Here is a 22,251-nt window from a genome sequence, read left to right on the forward strand (position 1 = left end):
AAAATCAGTTTTAATTGAAATTTAGAAGGATTAGGAGGAATGGTGATTTCCCATTAGTATTTATCTCCCAGCATTTGGGAGGTGCAAACCAGAGCTCAGCTCTGCACTCTGAGCTCTCCCAGGAGCCTCTGCCCTGTGCCAGATTGATGTCCAGCTGCTTTGTTTAGACCTTGCTAAAATGCCTTTTTCCAATGGTGGATTTGTCATTTCTAGCAGAGGTCTCCAAGAGAAGATTTGACTTTAATGCACAGCAATAAAAAGAGGAATATGAGAATTCTTGCTCTCTTTAGTGTCAGCTTTGGTTAAGACATATGAATGCACATGAATAGTCTTGTCAGAATCTCTGGGGCTACTGACATTCAAGATCTAACATATTATTACTTCTGACCAGAACATTAGCTGCTGTGCAGGAAGGAGAAGGGAAAGAGGAGAAAGGGATAAAGACAGGACCACTCCCTAATCAGACAGAAATTGATATGGATTTCTCTGGCTGGAAATCTCTGGACAGAACTTTTCTGCTGTGAAAATACAATGCTCACCTTCTCCATTTTGATTGTAGAGCCTCTTTAAAATCTGCAGCAGGAAAAACAAAAAAAGCATCTTTTAATGCCTGATCTTGCTCATTTTGCTCATGGAAAGGATCCTAATTAACCTATAAATAATGATTGTACAACCGAGTATTACATCTTTGTAAAGGACATGTGCTAAGGATGGTTTGAGCATTTTAAGCTGCTGACTCTAATTTTACCATTCCTTTGAATCACTATTTTCAGATATAAATAAGCTAATTAATTTAGTTAAAATAAGGTAATTTTCATTCCAATCTCAGCATATATCAAATCTGGACACCACTTACAATGGAAAGATTTGTTCACCAGAGGCAAAAACCTTCCAATGTCCTCCTGGCTGAATAAAAACGTATTTCAGATATTTTTAGTTGTTATTGTTCGTAATTCATTTCTAAAGAAATTGAAAATATCCAGCTATTGGTTTAATCAGTATTTTTGTGCTCTGAAATTTGAGCTGAGGGAGGACAACCAAAGGCAACACCCTGCCCTTTGTGACTGAAACCACCTTGAGAATCCATTCAGGAGCTCCAGCACATCAGACAAAGGCCTGGATTTGTTTGGAGCAATAAATGATAGAGACCTTTACATATTTGAAGTGCAACAGATGGTCCTGCAAGGAGAACAGAATGACTGGCAGACAGCACTTCGTTAGAGGGGCTTGGAATGTCTTCAGCAATTACACAGGCAGTGTTTTGGGGGGAAGCCCTGTCATCTCTGGGATTCTTCCCATGGAAATTGTTGTGATTTCCTTGTTGAGATGCTAAAAAATGGTATCTGCTAAAATCCAGGCAGGGAACTGGAAAAGGGAGAACCTTTGGGCCTCCCAAGGCTGCTCAAGATGAGGCTCCACCTGAGAAGAGAGATGGGAGTAGAAAATGAATTAAATCAGCACGAAGGCAAAAGAACTTTGGGCACATAACTGTGAAACTGTTAATCCATGGCCAAGTATTCCATGGAAGTGTAATCCAGGAAAAAAGCCAAGGTTTAGCACAAGGTCCAGCAGGCTTTTAGAAATTGGGATGTCTATAGGTACAACAGGCAGAATATCAAGGGGAAAACACCCAAAATACCTGAATTATGAATAAGAACCTCCTTTCTTTGGGAAGCTGGTGATTTGTGAGGAGCCCTGCTCCACATGAAACACTGTGGCTGCAGTTCTTCAGGGCAGGGGAAAGGGAGGTTTTTTTTTTTTTTTTTCCATTCTTTCCATTTTCCCAGACAAGCTATTTCACAAGCCAGCAATTAATACCTACAATTTCAAAGCAAGAGCAATAAAATGCTGATTTTCTACTGTAGATGTAGCTTTGAACAATTTAACTCCCATCTCCCCCATCCCTGTCATTCCAGGATTAATCTGTTCTGTTCCAAAACCTTCCCCACCAAATCCACTTGGAGTAAAATTTTCTGTGGCAACACAGGCCCAACAAAAAACGTGTCCTTTCCCAATGTAACTTAAATGTTGATGGAATCATAACTGCATTACTCCCTCTCCAATTAGCAGCAGCATTCTTTATGTTTGCTTACGAAGCGTGAACCGTTCTCTTGTCACTACAAAGACCTTCTGTGGAGGACCTAAAAATGCAGCCCCAGCAATTAAAATGACAACAACAGAGGTGGATTGGTCACATCATGACACAAAATATCCAGCTGTTTCTTCCCAGCACAAGGACATGAAATATTATGAGGAAATTTTGACAGGCCACGTAACGCTGCTGGATATTCGGGGGGAAATCTGGATTTCCAAGAAGGGAGGAGACTGATGTGGAACTATGTCTAAGCTCACAGATTGATTTTTTCCACTTGATCAGGATTGTCATTCATGCTTTTTATCTGTACAAATTTCCCTTTTTTCTTTGCTGGAACTTTATTTTGTGAGAAATTGTCTAAAACTAAGAAAAATTCGAGGTGGGGTATCCTCAAAAATAAGGCAAAAAGTGATCTGATAGGGTTAGATTTAGAAAATCAGATTTTAAACTTACTTAATTTGGTTGTGTTAAAAACATTCTAAGAGTTTATTAAGACCATAAGTCTCATTATAACAAACAGAACATCTTTTATAATCACATCTGTCTGCTGCTGGTTCCTGCCTATTCTGCTTCCCAATCAGATGGGAAGTTATTTGTAATGCATGTGGGGAATTTTAAAAATAATTTAGAATATATATTTAAATAATAAGAAAGGCTGAAAATTAAATGTTTCAGGTTAGTTTTTCCTAGTTAGGATTATAGGAGATAGATATATAGAGATAAATATAGATATATTTATCCTTCCCAGTTAGCATTATAGGAGATAGATGTAGAGATATAAATATAGATATATTTATCCTGAAGTGATATTTAGCTTTGATTTCTAATACAGCAGGAGAAAATAACTGACACATACAGACCCAGCCACTCAAGGGGGGAAAAAACACCCAAACACTGTCTATAGAATCCACCTACAGAAATGTCCTTGGAGAAAAACTGATGAGAAAATTATCAGGCAGATTTTTCCTTGCTCTTTCCTTCCTGGAAGTTTTTGCCTCTCCTAACAGCACAGCCATGGCAAGTGATATGTATCAGAATTCATCCATGCAGTTTATTTTGCACATCAAATTGATTATCCATGACTTCTTAGGCAAACACAGGAATGCAGAAAACATGTCAGCTGTTACAGAGGATATATGGGCATTGCTCTCCTTACTTCACATTTAGAAAGAGCAGCAGATAATGAGCTCAACCATTACCTTGAGAATAAATTTCATTTCCAAGTTCAGGAGTATCTCTGGATTCTCATCTGTTTTGTGAACCAGAACTTACAGGTAGCTCATAACATTTGTCTTCTGAGCTGTGTTTGTCTCCAGAGAAATTGTCATCAGTGGGCAAAGGCTTTGATGTCCTCATCCTCATGCCCTCAACCATGATGCCCTTACAGACTCAAAGCAATCCCTGCAAAATACAGAAGGCAAGGAAAAAATTTAAGAAATAAAAGCCCTGTCTTTTTCCTTCCTTAAATTCCCAGAATTCATCTTCAGATTCATGCCTGTAGCAAAAAAAAAAAAAAAAAAAAAAAAAAAATCAGACTAAAATATTACCCTTCTGTATGTTTCATCTGAAGTAATTGCTTGGCAACAAACATCTCTTGCTCTGCGAGTATTCTGCAGTGAATTTATTCACATCAGGAAAAACACAGCAGAAAGGTGTCTGGTTTGAAAGTTTCCAAATCAGACACCAGGCACAAAAAACCAGAGTGACAGAACAGGCAAGACACAACCTGGGACCATTCTGGGGACACACAGCCCATATTTTCCATCTTTTCATCAGCAACCACAAGAAATATAAGACAAACAAAAGTTTTGAGATCAGCAGGTTTTGACAAACCAGTAATTAATCCTGAGCTGTAATAATAATAATGTGTGTTTGAGCAATATGGCATAAATATAATTATTCTTTGCAGATGTTTGCTATTCATTACAATGGAAACTGTTCCATTCTGCACTGTGATAACACAGTGGGATCAGACCCCATTTTTATGAAGACACCAAGCACAAGATGTTCAGTCTCAGAAGGTGAATTCCAAGACACTGGGCTGATAAAGCCATTTGAGATTCTGTAAAACATATATCATACAATAATTACATTTCATTATGTGGTTTACAAAAATCTATTCACTGAACTACAGAAGCTTGTCAGGCATTCTTTATTCCCAAAGAATAACATTCATCCATGAAAACAGTCTGATTTAAATAACTCTGAGTGCTGGCAAATGAAAATTACTGGATAAAGCAAATAGTGTCTTATTGAAAATCAAAGCTACAAGTGTGAGTCACTCTTACTACTGAGGTACTCACACCTGACCAGCTTTAGGTACTGGAAATGCTCTCTGTTTTCAGACACATTGGCCTTGCTGTTGGCAGAATTCTTGCAGGATTTTGCAGCGAAATCAAAACAAGTCAAAGTCTGGAAGGCTCCAAAACTTGGCCCCTGAATGAGTGCAAAATGCAAGTAAAACATGAAGCTGCAATCACAACACACGAGTGGAGATGGGGCTGCAGCTGGAAGTTCAATCAAACCCCTTGGTGTGAAGTGAGGGACCATTACTCAGTTCTGTATTTGGCATCAGACACCAGAACCTGTGGAGCAGAACACCAAGGAGAAGGCAAAACTTGTGCTGGGAAGATCTGAAAGATTCAGGGAGGAAATTGGTGGGAAGTGCCCTTCCTCTGCTGCAGACCCTGCACAGCAACGGCAGGGAACTGTGGGATCTCAGGATCTCAGTCCTGAGGTGCCACCGAGAGCACCCTTGGGGGGCTCGGGAGTCCTGGAATGTTCCAGAAGTGTCTGGTGGCTGGACTTTGACCCTACACAGGAGACGACAAGGATGAGGGCTTCACCGGGGTGAATGGTGAAGGGATTGGTTAGTTAGAGAGTGAAACACAGGGTTTAGGATTTATGTACAGGGGGGTTTAGAGAAGTAAGATGGAGGAATTGGGGCGTGTCCTGTCCTTCTTCTTCTTCTTCTTCTCCTCCATCTTCTGTGGTGATGGTGGCACTTTGGGATTGGTCATTACTGAAAGTGCACCGGGTAATAAGAATAAATGGTATTGGGGAAAAATGATAAATATTGTACACGTAACAATGGGTATAAAGATAGGTGACTGCCCCGGAGGGCAGCACAGTGTGCTCATGGCTGGCTGCTGAGCAGAGCTCTGTCGGGCCGAGAGAAAATCTTTTAGATAAACAATTAATAAACATAAAAACCGAAAGAAGAACTGAAGCCTCTTCTCGTCCTTCGATACGCGGCTGCCCCAAGGCCACCCCGGGCCTTTCCAGGCCCTTTAAACAGCCGAAAACCCGACAGGAACAAACCAAAGGCAGGAGAACACAGCACATGGATCCTAAAGCCACAAGGGAGAATCAACCCCCCTCCTGCCAGGTAGAGCAGAGCCCGTGCCAACAGCAATCACACACTCCCACTGTTGCTCAACAGATGTACTTGAGCTGGAGATAAGGCACTTCAGAACTGCAGGGAAGTTATGTGCACAAGGTGTTGCCTCCTGTGCCTCTCTCCACGCAGGGAGGGAACACCAGGCAGGGTTCAGACACCCCATTCTGCAGTAAGGGAGGGAAAATGAGCACAAGAATTCTTGTCAATACAAATGATCCAGAGCAGAAGGTGGGGGACAACCTTATAAAGCAAAAGCACAGAGTCAATAATACATTTGTAAATCAGAATACAGCAAGTACACTTACCGCTGGAGAAAGCTGAGAGTAAATCTCTCCTGAAGAAGGCTTTAAGCCCATTTTCCCATTTCAAACCTGTATCACCAGTGAAGTGCCATAAATGAATATTCTCTTGCAGATAAAGTGGTTGTCTTCACCTTTTGGCAGCTGCAGTAAAAACAAAACAAATCCTACGAGGAGGTTTTACTCCTGAGAGTAATCTCCTCAAAGAGTGAGGAGAAAGCAAGAGCTAAAATCACTTGCACAATCATGTTTCATAACTGCTCCTAGGCTGGTGCTATTGCTCTTTCCTGAGTACAAAAAATGCACAAACTTTTCTCCCTCTTCTACTAAAGGGGAAAAAAAAATCTGCTTATCTTTGGATACACAGAGACTTTGGAGGAGCTCCAAACAATGGAGCACTGTGTGCCCCACTCATCACACAGACACTGAAGAAAGAGTGTGGCAAAGAATGCACAAAGTATGTAATTACTGTTTCACAAGATAATTCCATTATTAATACATCCCCAAAGATAGCATGCACAGCGCTGCAGTTTAATTAGATGGTAACTGGAGGGGGTTTGAATTTATGAGGTAATAAATATATTTTGGACTAATAAACTCCAAGGCTGAAGTGTTTATTAATCTAGAATATAAAGATTACATAGTTGATAGGAGACAACCTCAGGTTGTGCTGAGATGCCTGTTGTTTACACACTTCAAAATTAATATTTTCCTCTTTTGGGAGCAAGATTAGAAAGCCAAGATTGCTTTGGATGGTGCTGAAAAATACCAGAAACTGCCCAACAGTTCTGTGTTCTCACAGGCAAAGGCTATTTAAGTCTCAGCAGATGGTGTGGTTTTTAAGGTTTCACCTTTTAATCAATTTATCACCTCCTAAACTATTCAGTACTGCAAATAAACTCCCTTCTGACACAGTGCCTCATTCTGAGGGTAAAAACCACAGATTCCCTTGTAGGATAACCAGAGCCTTTACAAGGCTATCAGACCTCACCTCTGTTCCCCCCAGATACCATCTGGGAGGGAAATGAAATTCCATCTTCATTTTCCTGCTCATGGATTCACCTGCAAGACCTCATGAACAATTTTGGTTGAATTTTTTTCTCTCCTGAACATGGTTGTAGAAACTTTTTGCCCAGTGCAGCACATGAAGGATTTGGGAACCAACTGTTGTCAGGATTTATATCCCAACCAGCTGTGCCAGGAAGTCAGAGGAATCAAATGGGCTCATCTATTAACTTGTCCTCAGGTAGTTCCAACCAGAGCTTTACAAATTAGCCCACAGCTCAGTCCATTTAAACCACATTTCTCTGCTCTTTTGGAAGTCCCAATGCCTCACTCAGGCAAGACAGAAGACCAGGAAGAAAATGGGCATGATTGAAGTCAAAGAGCAGCTTTGCTTAAGCCAAAGCTAAATTGAGGGCTGAGGGAATTGCAGAGAAAGAAAAAGAAGAAACACAAGGAGGAACAACCTGTGGGATCCTGCAGGTGAATCAAGACTGAGGAGTGCAAAGGAGCTGCTCCCATTCCTGGCTGAGTGATGGATGAAGGGAACTGTGGGGCAGGAAAAGAGGAGAGAGGTGAGACAAACCACAGCTTGGATTTATTTGATTTATTGGGGGAGTTCCCTGCTGCTCCTCTGAGCCAGCCTGTGGTGCCAGCAGGAAGAAAGCATCATTACCAAGGGCTGTAGAGATGTAAAGATATTTAAGAAAATGTTTATTAAGGAGTTTAGGTGATCCAAATAGAATTGGCTGTGTGTAGATACAGATTCCAGGGTGTTCCACAGGTTCAGGGCAAAGACCTCAACACTAATTCTCGAGAAGATCCTACAGATAAATCATGGAAGATGACAAAGAACCATTTCCAGAGCTCCTGCTCCTTCCCTCCCAGGCTCACATCCTCTCACCAACCCAAGCAAGTCACAGAACCAAGTTTCCAATATTAAATCTCCAGGCAGTGTGTTATTCATACAGCTTATGGAGATGTCTTTACCCTCTGGAAAAACAAAGTTTAAGAAAAATGGCTCCATCTTTGGGGAGCAGTTTAAGTCTCAGGATAACTACATTAGGAAATCTAACTCTATTACTTTCTATCTTACATTTTATTACAAGATTGGTAATAGGAAATTACCAAATAAAATTGGTATTTTACTTGGTAATTTTTTTCCATGGGCCTCGTCTAATATGAAAGATGGTGATCATCAAATTTATTCAAGTTTTCCTGTCAACAACATCATTAACCAAATCCCTCAATTTCAAAGTAAATAAAAGCATCTGGGCTTCTTGCACAGCAAGACTGACTTGCATATTTAAGCCTCATATATAGATGAATCTGCACTGGACCAAATTTGCATATTAATGAAGGACTAATTGCTCTTTGCAGTCAATTTTATGCAGATGAATTTACTCCTCTCACTACAATTTTCATAATGTTCGGAAAGAACCAAAAAATGTAAAACTTTGTAAAAAAAGTACACAAATGTTAGACAATCAAGGAAGAAATATCCTAATGGCTTCCAACAGCTTTACATTAAATTGTATATAATTCATCTTTTATACTGTTGCTTTATTTTAACAGCCTCCCACAAAGAACAGAACAATCCATGGAATAACTTCAGCCTATTCCCCCTCCTCGGTCTCACATTTTAACAGCTTGTAATAACCCATTCTATGATCCAGTTTCCAGCTGGAAGGATGGAGCCTGAATTTTTAGGAGAAGTTAAATTTGCTAAACAGGAATTTATTTGCTCCCAGACATCCTCATGCCACAGGACAGTTAGGACAGAGTTTGTCCCACACATTTTTAAGGTGGTTTCCTATCCAGTTTTGTATTATTAAGGAAAAAACGTCCAAATCTTTGTTGAGCCTCCCCTGAGGTAAAGTACAAAATATCAAAAGAAGGAGAGGAAAATTCATGGGAATGAAAAACATCAAAAAACGCTGAGGAGAAAATGATAATAAAGGGGAAAAGATATGGAAGTAAAAGAGGAAGGGAAGTGGAAAGGGAAGGAGAGAAAAATGATGCTTCAATGTGTTTATTCAGGTCTGGTTGAAAAGAAAAGGAGAATTTAGGAGAAAGTTCAAGGCAAAGTAAACAAATAAAAGAAAAAAATGCAGCCACAAGTGTAGGCACAAAAAAGAAAAAGAACAGGAAAGAAAATGAAACAAGAAATAAGTGAGAATCAGAGAGCACAGGATACATAAAGAAACAAATAAAAGGAAATACAAACCCCACAGTTTTTCCTCATTCTGCCAGAACAGAAGGGCAGAGTTAGTGGGAATGCTTCAGGAATCTGAATTTGCATGTATAGCCTTCCTCCTGCCAAAGAAAAAAGCCTTATTTTAACTGTGAAGACTGATAACCATAATATTTATATGTATCATAAAATCACTTACAGAAGACCATTTTAATCAGAAAAGGAATTGCATAAAGGAAAGTTACAGCTCTGAATGACTTGGAGCCTTTTGTAGAAGGAACATGGGAACACAGCTCACCTTCCCCACATCTGCCTTCTCTCTGATTGCATTTTTTGTCCTTCTCTACAGTTTTTGCTGTTTTAACATCTCCTTTTTGAGGCAGAGAGAATTCACACAGATATAGGATGGGTTTATAGTGGTACTAAGAAATCTTTTGTGGTTTTACTCTATTTCTTCTCTAATTTCCTACTATCCCTCTTCCTGGGCCTTACAGATCTCCTATGATCCCACAGTTTGGCTCCAGAGAAGCAACAGTTCATAAATAAATTTTCATGATCAAAATAAAATAATCCTCAGAATGAACATCTTTGGACTGAGCTGTTGAGTTCTTCCAAAGAGGAACCAGAAAATCAGCCAGGAAGTCACTTTGGCCTCTCTCCTTCTGCTCTTTCCCACCTTGATGACTGAAGAATTTTTCTGGGATTTAATCACTCCTCCATGAGCAGTAAAAACAAAAGTTTTATGGAGGTAAGATCCCATTGCATGGAGAAAAAGGGAAAAAAAGGCTTTAGGGCAGAGGAGTTGGCAGAAAATATCAAACCAAGGGGAAGGACAGGGAAAATGCCAAGAGGCTTTCACTAGCACTCAAAAAAGAACAGGCCACAGAACAAAGACAAACAGAGTTACAAAATAATAACAGGAATAATTGGAAAAGAATGACAAATACTCCACCAGGAAAACACTGGAATGCTGAAGAATTCTCAGTGAGGAAGCAGGACTCAGCTCAGCTGGGCAGCCTGGAGGTTTGGCTCTTCAAAGTTATTTGACAACAAATTACAGCTCTTTGTGAATCCTGGGAATTCTGGATTATTCATCCAAACTGTTTCCCTGTTTTGCTCATAGAGGAGAAGGAAGGGAAATGTTTCTCCTTTATAATTTCTGTACATTTGGAAACCTGCTCTGGGCACTGCCCCTCTTTCCCCAGAGATGTCTGGTTCAAGGCAGCAATGCTGTGTGAAGGTAAACAAAGAGAATTATTCCAACAAGAACAAGATGTTCCACCCAAAATGATTTGCTTTCCAGTGGCTGAGATTCCTACTTCTAATCACCACCAAAGGTTAACCTGACCAGATTTAATTAACCACTTAATAGAAAAATAAAGTTGCATAAATAAGGGGGGAGGGAGCTCACAGAGGCAACAGTGAATCCAAATAAATCCCTCAGCAAGCACAAACTCTGGGCTGTTATCACCTGATTACACTGATGTAAGAATTCCCAAGTTTTCAGCTCAACTAGGCACAGTTTTACTCTTGTCTATGTGGAACTTGATTAATGGATTGTTTTAATTATTACTAAACAAACAGCAAAAAAAATAAAACCAAGAAACCACATCCCTAAAATTCAATGATGAAGTGAACCCAGTGATATTTCTTAGTACTGTGCTTCAAATTCATAGATGAAGTGGTTTGTGCAGAGTATTTGAGGAGTTCAGGAAAATAAATCACTATTTCCTCATATATAAATATATATATTGAGATATCAGATAGACATCTTAAATACAGACTTACTATTTTCAGTGAAAAAACAGTCATATTCTGGAATATTCCCTAGTAATGAGACAAAAACCTTCTATTACAACAATAAAGTAATTGCAAGTACTAAATGCCATAAATTGGGAATACTGCAAAATATTTTACATTTCAAAGAATATTAGGAAATATTATTGGCCCTGGATCTCTGGAAAATGTGTGCAGCACTTGCTGGTTGTGCTCAGAGTTACCAAATATTGAATATTAAAGAAAATAACTGGGCATCAGCCCTTCCATTTTCTCTCAGTAAAGTTTAAACAAAATAAACAATTTAGTGCAAACCAACAGACCTGCTATTGATTCATTCTGTTCATAAAAAGTAACAACATCGTGGTAAATTCAATCTAGTCAATGAGGAGTTTATGAGCCTAAATCTATCAAAAGGGCAATGAAAGCTAATATATAGTGATTAAATAACAATCTGTGAGGAAAAGACACCCAACTTCCAATTCCAGGGCACTGGAATCATCTCCTGATGAAAAATAGGGTTTGAATTGTTTCAGAGGACACTGCAGCCATTTGCCCTTTTTAACAGCCTGGAAGTTCACAAGGCAAGATTAACTTATCATTGAACTGAAGTGGATCTCAAATAAAGTTTTTTGATTAAAATCTCCATTTCTGTGCCTCCTGGCAGTGCCAATATTGCTGGAGCAGGACATCAGCTGCAACACCAGCAACTCCAGAATGCACTGCCATAAACTGTAAATCAGCTTTGTCCTACTTTAATATCGGTTTAACAATAAAAAAAGAACTTGGATGTTTAATATTTAAGTAGCACAATTATCCCTTTAGAACTGATCCAGGAGGATCCTTCATGGGCACAGGGTGTGAAAGCAAGGGAGGGAATGTGGGTTTGCTCCATGAGGAGGGTTGGTTTGTAGGGCCCAGCTGAAAGGTGGGTTTGTGTGTGCTGAGGGGATGTCCCAGGGGCTCTGGAGCAGGGCAGATCTGTCCCACGGTGCCAGGGACAAAACTGAGCAACAAAGCTTGTCCGGTTAATCTCTGTTGTTTGAGGGGCCTGGAAAGGCCCGGGGTGGCCTTGGGCAGCCCGCGTATCGAAGGAACAGAAGAGGCTTCAGTTCTTCTTTTGGTTTTTATGTTTATTAATTGTTTATCTAAAAGATGTTCTTTCAGCCAAACAGAGATCTGCTCAGCAGTCAGCCATGAGCACACTGTGCTGCCCTCCGGACAGTCACCTATCTTTATACCCAAAGTTACGTGTACAATATTTATCATTTTTCCCCAATACCATTTATTCTCATTGCTGGGTGCACTCTCAGTAATAACCAATCCCAAAGTGCCACCATCACCACAGAAGATGGAGGAGAAGAGGAAGAAGAAGGAGGACAGGACACGCCCCAATTCCTCCATCTTACTTCTCTAAACCCCCCTGTACAGAAATCCTAAACCCTGTGTTTCACTCTCTAACTGACCAATCCCTTCACCATTCACTCCGGTGAAACCCTCCTATCCTCATACAGGTGTCGTCTCCTGTGTAGGATCAAAGTCCAGCCACCAGACACTTCTGGAACATTCCAGGACTCCCGAGCCCCCCAAGGTGGTCTCGGTGGCACCTCAGGACTGAGATCTTGAGATCCGACAAAAGCTCAGAGCAGGGAGCTGGGAACAACATCCCTGGCCAGGCTGGTGCCTTGGTGTGGATGCCCAGACCAAGGGTGGCTTTCTCTTTATGGAAGGCAAGGTTAGAGCAAGTGAAGCCTCCCTTCCCATTCTCCTCTCCTTCCCATCTTCTGTCACTTCAGGCTGAGTGAACACAGGAAAATGTCAAGTTTTGGGAGGAACACTTTAACCATGAGCTAAGTATTGTCCATGAGCAGAGAAGCAGGAATGTTCAGATGGCAATTTTTGTGTTTTGGGGGAAGGTCAGAGAGGAAGTCCTGCAGGATGAATCAAACACTGCAGGGTGATTCTGGGTGCCAGTGCCCATTTGTGCCCACCCTGAGGACTCTGCTGTGCCACCAGGGCACGGCCAGTGTGCCCACACAGAGCTGAGGGTGCCATGGGCGCCATGGTGTGGGATCTCAGCACCTCAGGACTGAGGTGCCACCGAGAGCACCCTTGGGGGGCTCGGGAGTCCTGGAATGTTCCAGAAGTGTCTGGTGGCTGGACTTTGATCCTACACAGGAGACGACACCTGTATGAGGATAGGAGGGTTTCACCGGGGTGAATGGTGAAGGGATTGGTTAATTAGAGAGTGAGACACAGGGTTTAGGATTTCTGTACAGGGGGGTTTAGAGAAGTAAGATGGAGGAATTGGGGCGTGTCCTGTCCTTCTTCTTCTTCTTCTCCTCCATCTTCTGTGGTGATGGTGGCACTTTGGGATTGGTCATTACTAAAAGTGCACCGGGTAATAAGGGTGAAAGGTATTGGGGAAAAATGATAAATATTGTACACGTAACTTTGGGTATAAAGATAGGTGACTGCCAGGAGGGCAGCACAGTGTGCTCATGGCTGGCTGCTGAGCAGAGCTCTGTCGGGCCGAGAGAAAATCTTTTAGATAAACAATTAATAAACACAGAGACCGAGAAAAGAACTGAAGCCTCTTCTCGTCCTTCGATACGCGGCTGCTCCAAGGCCACCCCGGGCCTTTCCAGGCCCTCCAAACAGCTGAAAACCCGACACCATGGCTGCAGCACACACGTGAGGAACAAAAGCACAGAGTTATTCACTACTCACACAGATGGGTAAGTCCACTCTGGAGATCTCTGCAGACTTGTGAAATCAGGATGACGTGTCTGGAATTCTTCCTCTGCTCTCCACTGCTGAAGTAACTCAGGCAAATGCAAGTTGGCAGCTCCTTTAAAGACTCCAATTTACCCATTTTACATAATAACTTTCAGCTGCATTAAACACAAACGCACAAAAAAACCCAGGTAGCACCAACAGTGAAATCTAAATTTGGATTACTCACAGAGAAAACACACAAAGTCTGAATGATTTTGCAATTAAATCAGAAGCAAACTGAAGTCATTTTTACACTGAGCTGGATTGTCCATGGGACACATCAGCCTGCACCCAGAGGGAAGTGTAGGAGCAAAGTTCTGCACTTCCTGAGGCAGCTGAGGAATGGCAAATGCATCCTCACACCTCTAGAGCTGCTGGTTCCTCCCAAATCCAGAACAATCCCATCTCCTGGGGCATTACAAACCCCTTCTCACAACAGCCCTGCCAAAAGCAAAGTGCACATTTCTGAATTAAAGATTCTTTATTCCACAGCTCCTGCTGAGTGTATTGCTGTCCCACTCCTTGGATATTCATTTATTTGTTGCTGGGCATAAGAAACCTGAAATCATAACTCTCAGATTGGATTCATTTGGTGTTTCAATTTCCAATCTAAATTTTAATTAACTCTTTTACTTCGGCATTGCATTTCATCATGATGAATTACTTGGAGCAATACACAATACAGAAGCTCTATGGAGTAGCTGAATGTAAAAATATTTACTTAGAAATTTCCATTTATTTTTCTCCAAACTGTTAAAATAGAATGTACAGACATAGTAACAGAAATATGAGGTGACAGAAGAGAATGGGCCAGATCCTGGTGAATCCACTCCATTTTACAGGCACATAAAACTGAACTGGCCTCAGCTTGATGTAACTGATACATCTCAAAAATGAATGATAGACATGAAATGGCAAAAAGGCTGGTGAGCCAAATTCATCTTACAGGCTTTGGGTTTATTTTCTATTATTCCCTTTCTAGATTTTCAAAATATTCCTTAATGCTCTTTCCTTTCAGAAGGAAATGTAAGTCTATCAAAATAATATTTACAAGCTCAGCTGCAGCATCCTCCATGGTAATTCAGCCTGGCTGTTTGTGGCTCTTTGTGAGGAATAGTTCTGCTTGAGCTCTCCAAGAGAAGAAAACAACTCTGTTTTCCTGATATACTTCAGATTCAAATTATTGAAGTGCAGGATAGAGAAATGAATGAGATAAAGGCAAATGTGGAATTCATACCTGGTGCTGTGATGGGCTCGCTGGTAACTGATAAAGCTGTGAGTGTTAAAAGAACTTTAATGAGAAATGATATTGACCTAAGTGCCAGTGTTATCGGCACTACTGCATTTAAAATAAATGAAATTTAAAAATATTTAACTTGCACTTCAGCAGTGTCCACTGACAAATATTTTAGTTTAATATCTACTTCTGCCTTCCATTAAAATACCTTTAGATGAGAATATCAAAAGCAATTTCCATCTTAGTTTCTTACAGTCCCATAACTTTTTATGCTCTTATCATTAAAAACAATTCCCCCTTCTTTCCTCTGAGTAACTAATTCAAAGGCAGATGTAACACACATTTTTTGCTATCTCCTCTCTAAATTGACAACATTGTTTCTGTGCATCCTTTCAGAAAGTTTCCAGCTGCAAACAACAGAGCCCAGAGCAGAGGGGCTGCTGCTCCTGGTTACTGCTGGAAGAAACCTCAAAGTTACCATAAAGTAACTCTCATGATTAAGATGAGCTATCAATAATCATCTGTTTTTAAGTGCAGCATCTATAAATCCTCCTAATTAGTAAACTAGATGTCTTCTTTTTAGCAAACAATCCCCAGCCTCCCTCCTTATTTATTTCCCTGGATTCAATTATGTTTGCACCTGCTGGCCCAATCACCTAAATGACAGATTCTGGATGGAAGGGAGAGGCTGGGCCATAAACAATAATTTCATTAGAGTTCAATTTAAAGGATTTGCCTGCACCTATTTTCTCTGCTTTATGAAGAATGTTGATGCTGTTTCCTCCTCTGTGGCTCTGCTCTCCTGTCAGGAGATGCAACAAGAATTTCACACTGCTCCCAGTCCATCCTTCACTGCTGAATCCACTGGAATCCAGGCTGAGATTCTCCTGCAGGGGAAGGACCATTAGGATAAAGAGGGATCGAATGATTTCCAAATCTGGGCTGAAAAACTGATAAAAGTAAAAAAAATTTAGTTGGTTGCTAAAAAGGACTCTTTGTAAAATAAAGGTTAGGAAATATTTCTTTAGAATACAAAAATAACAGAGCTACTTTTGCTATGAAAAGCCATGGGGAAGGAGGAGATATTCCTGATGGTATTTACCTAAATCTTAATTTAAAATCCATCTACTCCCAAAATCAAATCAGTTCCTTTCCCAAAAACCTTCCTGAATGAAATTCAGTCTCTGGATGACAAATTCTGAAAATTTGGGGATGGAATCCGAGCCATTCTCTACCTTGAAGGATTAAACAAGACAGAGATGGATCCCAAACTGTGCACGTTGAAACTCAACAACATCCAAACCATCACAGCTCTGCAGCTCAGGTGTTCAAAGAAAAGCACATTTCCTCCCCTCACCTGCAACACAACAAACCTTCAAAATACGTTCTGAAGCTGTCACACCTTGCATGTTAAGCCAATATCAGGCAGAATTATCAATTTACCATATTTATCTCCCAATGAACGGTAATTGGGGCGAGTGTGTAAAATTGGATTTGTATAAATGAAAACAGCAACCAGAGGGGAGGCAAACAGGCAGCTAAAGCCCTGAGAGAGGAGCTTTGGAGAGAGGAACTGCACAGCATTTTTATGTAACACGTGGGGAAACTGTGCAGCATGGGAGTTCTGAATGTTAATTCTGCAGCTGTACTAAATCCAGTGTGTCAGACTCTGTCTGCAAGCAAGCCAGATTTAAGGAAGCACATTTGTACTGCAGCAGTGGAGGCTGAAAAATGGTTAACTTGGTGAAGTTCACCAGGAAGAAGTTTATCTAGGAGGCTAAGATGAATTCCAGTATTCCTTCAGCAGTGTTTCACTTCAGAAGTAGCTCTTAGTTAAATAGCTAAGTACTTTCCTAAGTATTCTTTCATTAATTCTCTCCATTAATAAAGAAAAGCATGGCATGAGCTAGAACTCTTCAATTAAGATAATGATTATCATAACCAGATGTTTTGTTTGACAGCTTGAAGGATATGGGTGTGCTGTGATTTAGTTCAGAGATTTTCGTTCAACTCAAGACTTCCATTAAACAACCTCACCCTCACCTCTGATTGTATCAATCCCAAAATCCCCATTCTGAGGGACAGAACTGGAGATGTTTGGGGTCTTTTTTTTTGTGACAGAAATGTCACCAAGCTGCTGAGGGCTGGGGTGAGCAGAGCAGGCAGGAGCAGGGCACAGGGCAGGGAGATAACAGCCGTGGTTAACAAGCACCCCGTTATCTCCCTGCAGCAGGCACAGCAGCCGGGCCTGCCCTCACCCACGGCTGCAGACAAAGGCTGGGCCAGGGGGAAAGCCAAGGATCAGCTTCCAGTGCACCTCAGCACTGGGAACAGCACCCAGACATTGACAGAGCTGGGACAGAAACATGGAGTGCACAGGGGAAGTCCTTCTGTGGAAATGAACTTGATCGCAAACGCGGTCTGGTCAAAATTCATCTCTAAAATTCATCTCTAAAATCCATCTCTAAAATCCATCTCTAAAATCCATCTCTAAAATCCATCTCTAAAATCCATCTCTGCATTTCCTCCTGAACCAGACAAGCCTGGCCACTGTGCTTTGGCTGAACTGAAAAAAAAAAAAAAAAAGGTTAAGTTAATGGTTGTTTCCAAACCAAAAATAATTTTCAGAGTAAGGAGTACTTTAATTTCACTCTACCCTCTAAATTAACGCCCGTGCCTTAAGTTTTACAGCCTGATTTTACAGACACAAGCAATTACTTTTAAATTTGGTAAGATATTTTGTCAACTTCAAGCAAAAAAAATCCTTTTCATACTTGTAAAGTGTTATAGGCATAATCTGGATGATCTAATTACATGACAAACATGGTCTGATTCATGGATAACACCTCCTAATAAACGAACACACCTCTGGTAAAACAAAATCTTTTGTTAGAGAAGAAGTAGAAAAGGCCCCCACATCCTTAAGAGAATTTAAAATATTGTCACCAAGCTAAAAACAGCAAGTAAATATTAACTCTGTGAAGTGCAAAACAAGTTTTATTGACCCGTGAGGTAAATATTGACTGAAATGAAGCAAATATTTATGTGCTGATGTTAAAGGGATGAATCCCCTTCACCACAGCAAACAGGATTTTGCCTACTACATTTCTGGGTTTGCATTTATTCCAGAAGGTCTGAAAGGAGAGATTTCCTTTTCCAGACATCTGCTTTTTAAAAACAAAACTGTCTTTCCTCAGTGGCTAAATTGGATGTGCACCCAGAGGGCTGCAATATTGTACAACACACGGGTTTGACAAATTGCTTTCAGACAGAAAACTCACTTGACTAAAACCTGACCAGGCAACAACATCCAGGACCCCTCTTTGATCCCCGAAAAGGTAAACAGAAAGTCAAATTCCATTTTAGGGGTTGTGGTAGGAGATTAATTTGGGTTTGGAACATGAAATGCATTGTGCATCACACACATGGTGGCATTGCCAGGGCTGCCCTGTGCAGGGCCAGGAGAGGGACCTGGATGATCCCAGTGGGTCCCTCCCAACTCAGGATGTTCTTTGATTTAACGAGGAAAATACAGAATAATTAAGGATATTATAACTACTAGCAGGTACTACAAATGGAATATAAATTAACAAACCCATCTACTCCTTCCTGGTAAATCCCCTCATGTTTACACACACGAGAATTCATTGTAAAACTGAACGATCCCCACTGGGATTCACACGTTCAGATGAGCAAATCAGACGAGAAAAACCCCTAATTTTGAGAAACTTCAAAGATCCTGTTGAAAATTCCGGCACCTTTAAGGACACCCATTAGAGAATACCCACGTCATGATCATTACATCTTCTGACCTAAATACCTCCGTAATGCTCTAAGAGCAGCAATTACCACACACCTCCCGAAATTCCTGAATATCTGAATAATTTCTGAGTCACTGGATTGAACAGATCCTCCAGTGTCACTACAGGAAAAGGCCGGTTCAGGAAACGGCTTCTCCACCTGGTCCTGGTGAGCACGGGAGCTGCTCCTGCCTGCAGATAAAGACAAGGGCTGAGCACCCTCCTGTGCAGGGAGCAAAAACTGCAGCTGCCCTTTGTGGCTCCGCTGGCTGATTCTCATTCAAGGCTTTATCTTCGCCTAAAAAAAAAAAATAAATTAAAATAAACAAGACTCCGGGATCTAATTCAGCTTTGGAACAATGACATGAGAGCACTGCAGAGGAATTGCCCTCGGTTTAGAATGACTTCACAGGAATGAGCAGGCTGCCGTACACAGAGGGCTTGTAAGATTTCTGGAAACCTCAGGGAACGGGGTGATGTCATTGCAACACAAAAATATCTGCTTCGAATTCCTCGCGAGTCTCCTTGACAAAGCCTGGGGGATCAGAGTTCAGCGGTGAAATCAGCCATCACCTCAGGGCTGTTCTCAGGGCTCTGCTCTTCACCGACTCGGATGCAGGAGCTGTTTGCTTGTGCTCGAAATACAAACTGAAGTCAGGGCTTGGAGAGTTGCAGGAGCCAGTTTTTAAAAGATGGAGCACTCAAAGCTCAGGAAACATTCGGATTTTAAAGGTTATTTGAGCCTCTTGGCAGGACTTTCAAATCCTTCAAACAGTTTAAACTAAACTCCCTTAATTTTGCAGAAGTCTTCCATGCTCAAGCAGCATTTTGGGTAAAATGAAGACAAACCAATAAAGCCTTTGAATATTCAGGACATTCTGCTATCCTACAGACTCTTACCAAAAAGCCCATTTTTTTATCATATCATTAACTAAAATTGCTTTCCTTGTATCTGAGATCAGCTCCTTTAAATTCCACCCCAGATGATGCTGCACACCTCATTTTCAAGCACCACTTCCTTCTGATGGAAAGAAGGTGACACAAAAGGTGAAGACTGTAATCCCTTAACCTGCTCAGCTTTCTGCAGAGCTCCTTCAGGACACAAAATATATTCTTCTAATATTTCTGCCCATAAAACAAGCTCTCAGCAACTTCTAGGAGGGAGGAACTGTTGTTGCAGAGGTCAATACTGAGCTACCAGGGCATCCCAGGCAGAGCTCCACAAGGATCAGAGTTTGTTCCAAAGTTTTCATGCACTGAACAACCCCGGGAAGAGCAGGTACACGCTGATGGAAAGTGCTAATTGCACCAATTAAGGAGGTACCACCTGTTCCTGGGAGGATGAGAAAGTCTGGGACACTTCTGAGTGTATAAACACCTGAAAATGTGCCTGTGAAATTTATTGGCGTCCTGGGAGTAGAATCCAAACACAGATTGGTAAATTTATCACCAGGTATTCCATGACCTAATGTGCCCAATGCCCATGGGAAAAGACTTCCAATTTTCTGTGAATAATCTCCCAAATCTCTCCTGTGTCAGGAGTTAGTAAATCCAGAGGTCATTAATGGCACTAGGAAAACATACCTGTTAAATAACAACATCTCTGAAGAGTTACACACCTTCTAATGAGCTGTGAATTGGAGATAAATCAGCAAGTGACCTGCATGAACAAACACCACTGATTAATAAGCTGCCACGAATTAATTTCATATTTTCAGTACATGTGGCAATGAGAAACAGTTTGAGAACAACGTGGATTTAAAGCTACATTTGTACTTTAATGCATTTTATAATTACAAAAAAGAAACAGCTGAACAAATCTTTTATATTTATACCCTTCCAAGCGATGTACAGAAGGCATGCATAATTTCCAATCATAAAACACTATTTAAAAATAAAAGATTTATAATTGCTTTCCCTGATTTGAGAAGCAAATTAAGATTTTTTTTCACATTGTCCTTCATAATCCAAACACGATGAGAGTGAGTGACTGAGCAAAGAGTGGGAGAATGAACAATATGGCACAGCAGAAGCCAAACACAACAGGTTTGTGTTATCCTTGGAAGGATGGGGACATGGCCATAACATTTTTTGAGTGCTTCCTGCCAGGCATCTGAAATCTGCATCAGTGCTGCTACTGAGTAGTATTGAGATAATTAGAAAGAAAAATTACACAAATGAGAAAGGTCTTCTGAGTTCAGAGGGCCTACAGGAACAGGAGTATGTTTAATACTTAAAATATATTTGTAATAACCAGCCCAGGTTTCTTCCAATCCATCAGCCACAGCCTGAGCAAAACGCAGAGGATATGTGACCTGAACTTTCCAGTCGGGAAATTCTAGGCACAGTTTCCAAAAACATCATAAAAGTAGACCAAATTGCCTCCTCAAAACCTACCTCCAAGAGACACAGAGTTTTCAGCTACTTCTTTGAAAATAAAAGAGAAGCTTTGTTGTTAGGTGGTGGCACTGAACATCAGGCCACTTAACTCTTCCAAACACTTAATTTTCCACATCATAACTTTTACATCTAAGGGCCCATCCTTTCCTTCTCCAGGGCTTACTGACCCCACAGCATTGCTGTATTCAAACTTTGGAATTAAAACAGCATTTCTGTCCTGACTCAAAACAACACAGCGCCGATTTTCAAAGCTGCTTAGATATTAGTCCCACTTTCCGTGTGAGCTGCATACCTAAACACTTTTCCAGAAAAATATCTGAGCCAGGGAAAACAGATGCCATTTCTGGACGCAAACTAATTTATTCAAGAGCATATTTCAAAAGAAAACCTGTATCTATCTCATTCCAAGCCTCTCCCAAGAGCTACGGCAGCATTAACTAGGGCAGCGCTTTCCTCAGGTTTCCTAGGAGGCAAAGCCAATTTCCAGACAGCAGGACTCCCTTAATCGCCACCGACAAGTAATGACACCGCAGTACACATATACTTTTATATCCATCCCTTCATTTCCTTCCTTATTATTGCCCTCCCAGATTAATTTTAATTGAGGCTTTCAATAAAAAGCAACAGGACCCACCCCCTCGTTTTGGCGGGGTTGGGGCTGAGGGGAGGCGCGCCCTCCTCACGGGCCATGGCGGGGCCAAGGCCGCGACGTTGCCAGAGCAACGCCCAGCTCGGAGCCTTCCTCCTCCTCCTCACCGCTCTCCTTCCTCCTTCTCCTCCCCTCACGGCTCCTCCTCTTCCTCCCCCCGCCGCGCCCTCTCCCACCCCCTCGGCCCCGGCGATGGCGGCGGGCGGCGGGCGGGAGGCGCCGGGCGCCCCATGAGGTACCATGAGGGGAAGGGCGGGAAGGGGCGCCCGCCGCGTCCCCTCACGGCGCGGGGCAGGGAGGGGGACACGGGGACGCGGCTCCGGGGTCACCCTTTCCTTCCCTTCTCTGTGCGGGGGTCCCGGCTGTTCAAACCCACCGAGGGTGCCCGGGATGGACCGTCCTGAGGAGCTCCGGGCGGTTCGAACCCTCCCGGGGATCCCGGCGAGGAGCGGGGCAGATCCCGGAGCGCGGGGGGAGCGGCGGCCCCGGGAGACGGGGAATGCGCCAAGGGGCCTTTCTCAAGAGCCTTATTTTAGTTAATATTTGGGACGGAGAACAAAATCTGGGTGCGTGCGGGAGTCTTCTCTGAAATCCCATTTAATAACTAGGTGATTTGAAAGT

At 41.8% G+C, this 22,251-nt stretch overlaps 1 protein-coding gene and 1 long non-coding RNA gene across 4 annotated transcripts in view; one reads left to right on the forward strand and one right to left on the reverse strand.

The window, feature by feature from the left end:
- LOC102064715 (uncharacterized) lies at nucleotides 1-21,782 on the reverse strand. Its single transcript, XR_012583482.1, has 9 exons — nucleotides 21,616-21,782; nucleotides 20,166-20,241; nucleotides 18,063-18,879; nucleotides 13,497-17,347; nucleotides 9,943-10,220; nucleotides 9,024-9,112; nucleotides 5,801-5,938; nucleotides 3,295-3,496; nucleotides 1-1,419 (listed from the first exon to the last, which is right to left on the reverse strand). It is a non-coding gene; the product is annotated as an uncharacterized LOC102064715 (long non-coding RNA).
- RNFT1 (ring finger protein, transmembrane 1) overlaps nucleotides 21,757-22,251 on the forward strand; it is a 19,404-nt gene continuing 18,909 nt past the window's right edge. For all 3 annotated transcript variants that reach the window (XM_074556922.1, XM_074556923.1, XM_005495556.4), the window contains exon 1: nucleotides 21,757-21,865. In XM_074556922.1, coding sequence (XP_074413023.1) covers nucleotides 21,861-21,865 — 5 coding nt within the window. In that variant the 5' untranslated portion in view covers nucleotides 21,757-21,860. The remainder of the gene's footprint in view (nucleotides 21,866-22,251) is intronic.

The sequence above is a fragment of the Zonotrichia albicollis genome, chromosome 22 (assembly GCF_047830755.1).
Source record: "Zonotrichia albicollis isolate bZonAlb1 chromosome 22, bZonAlb1.hap1, whole genome shotgun sequence".
Lineage (NCBI taxonomy): Eukaryota > Metazoa > Chordata > Aves > Passeriformes > Passerellidae > Zonotrichia > Zonotrichia albicollis.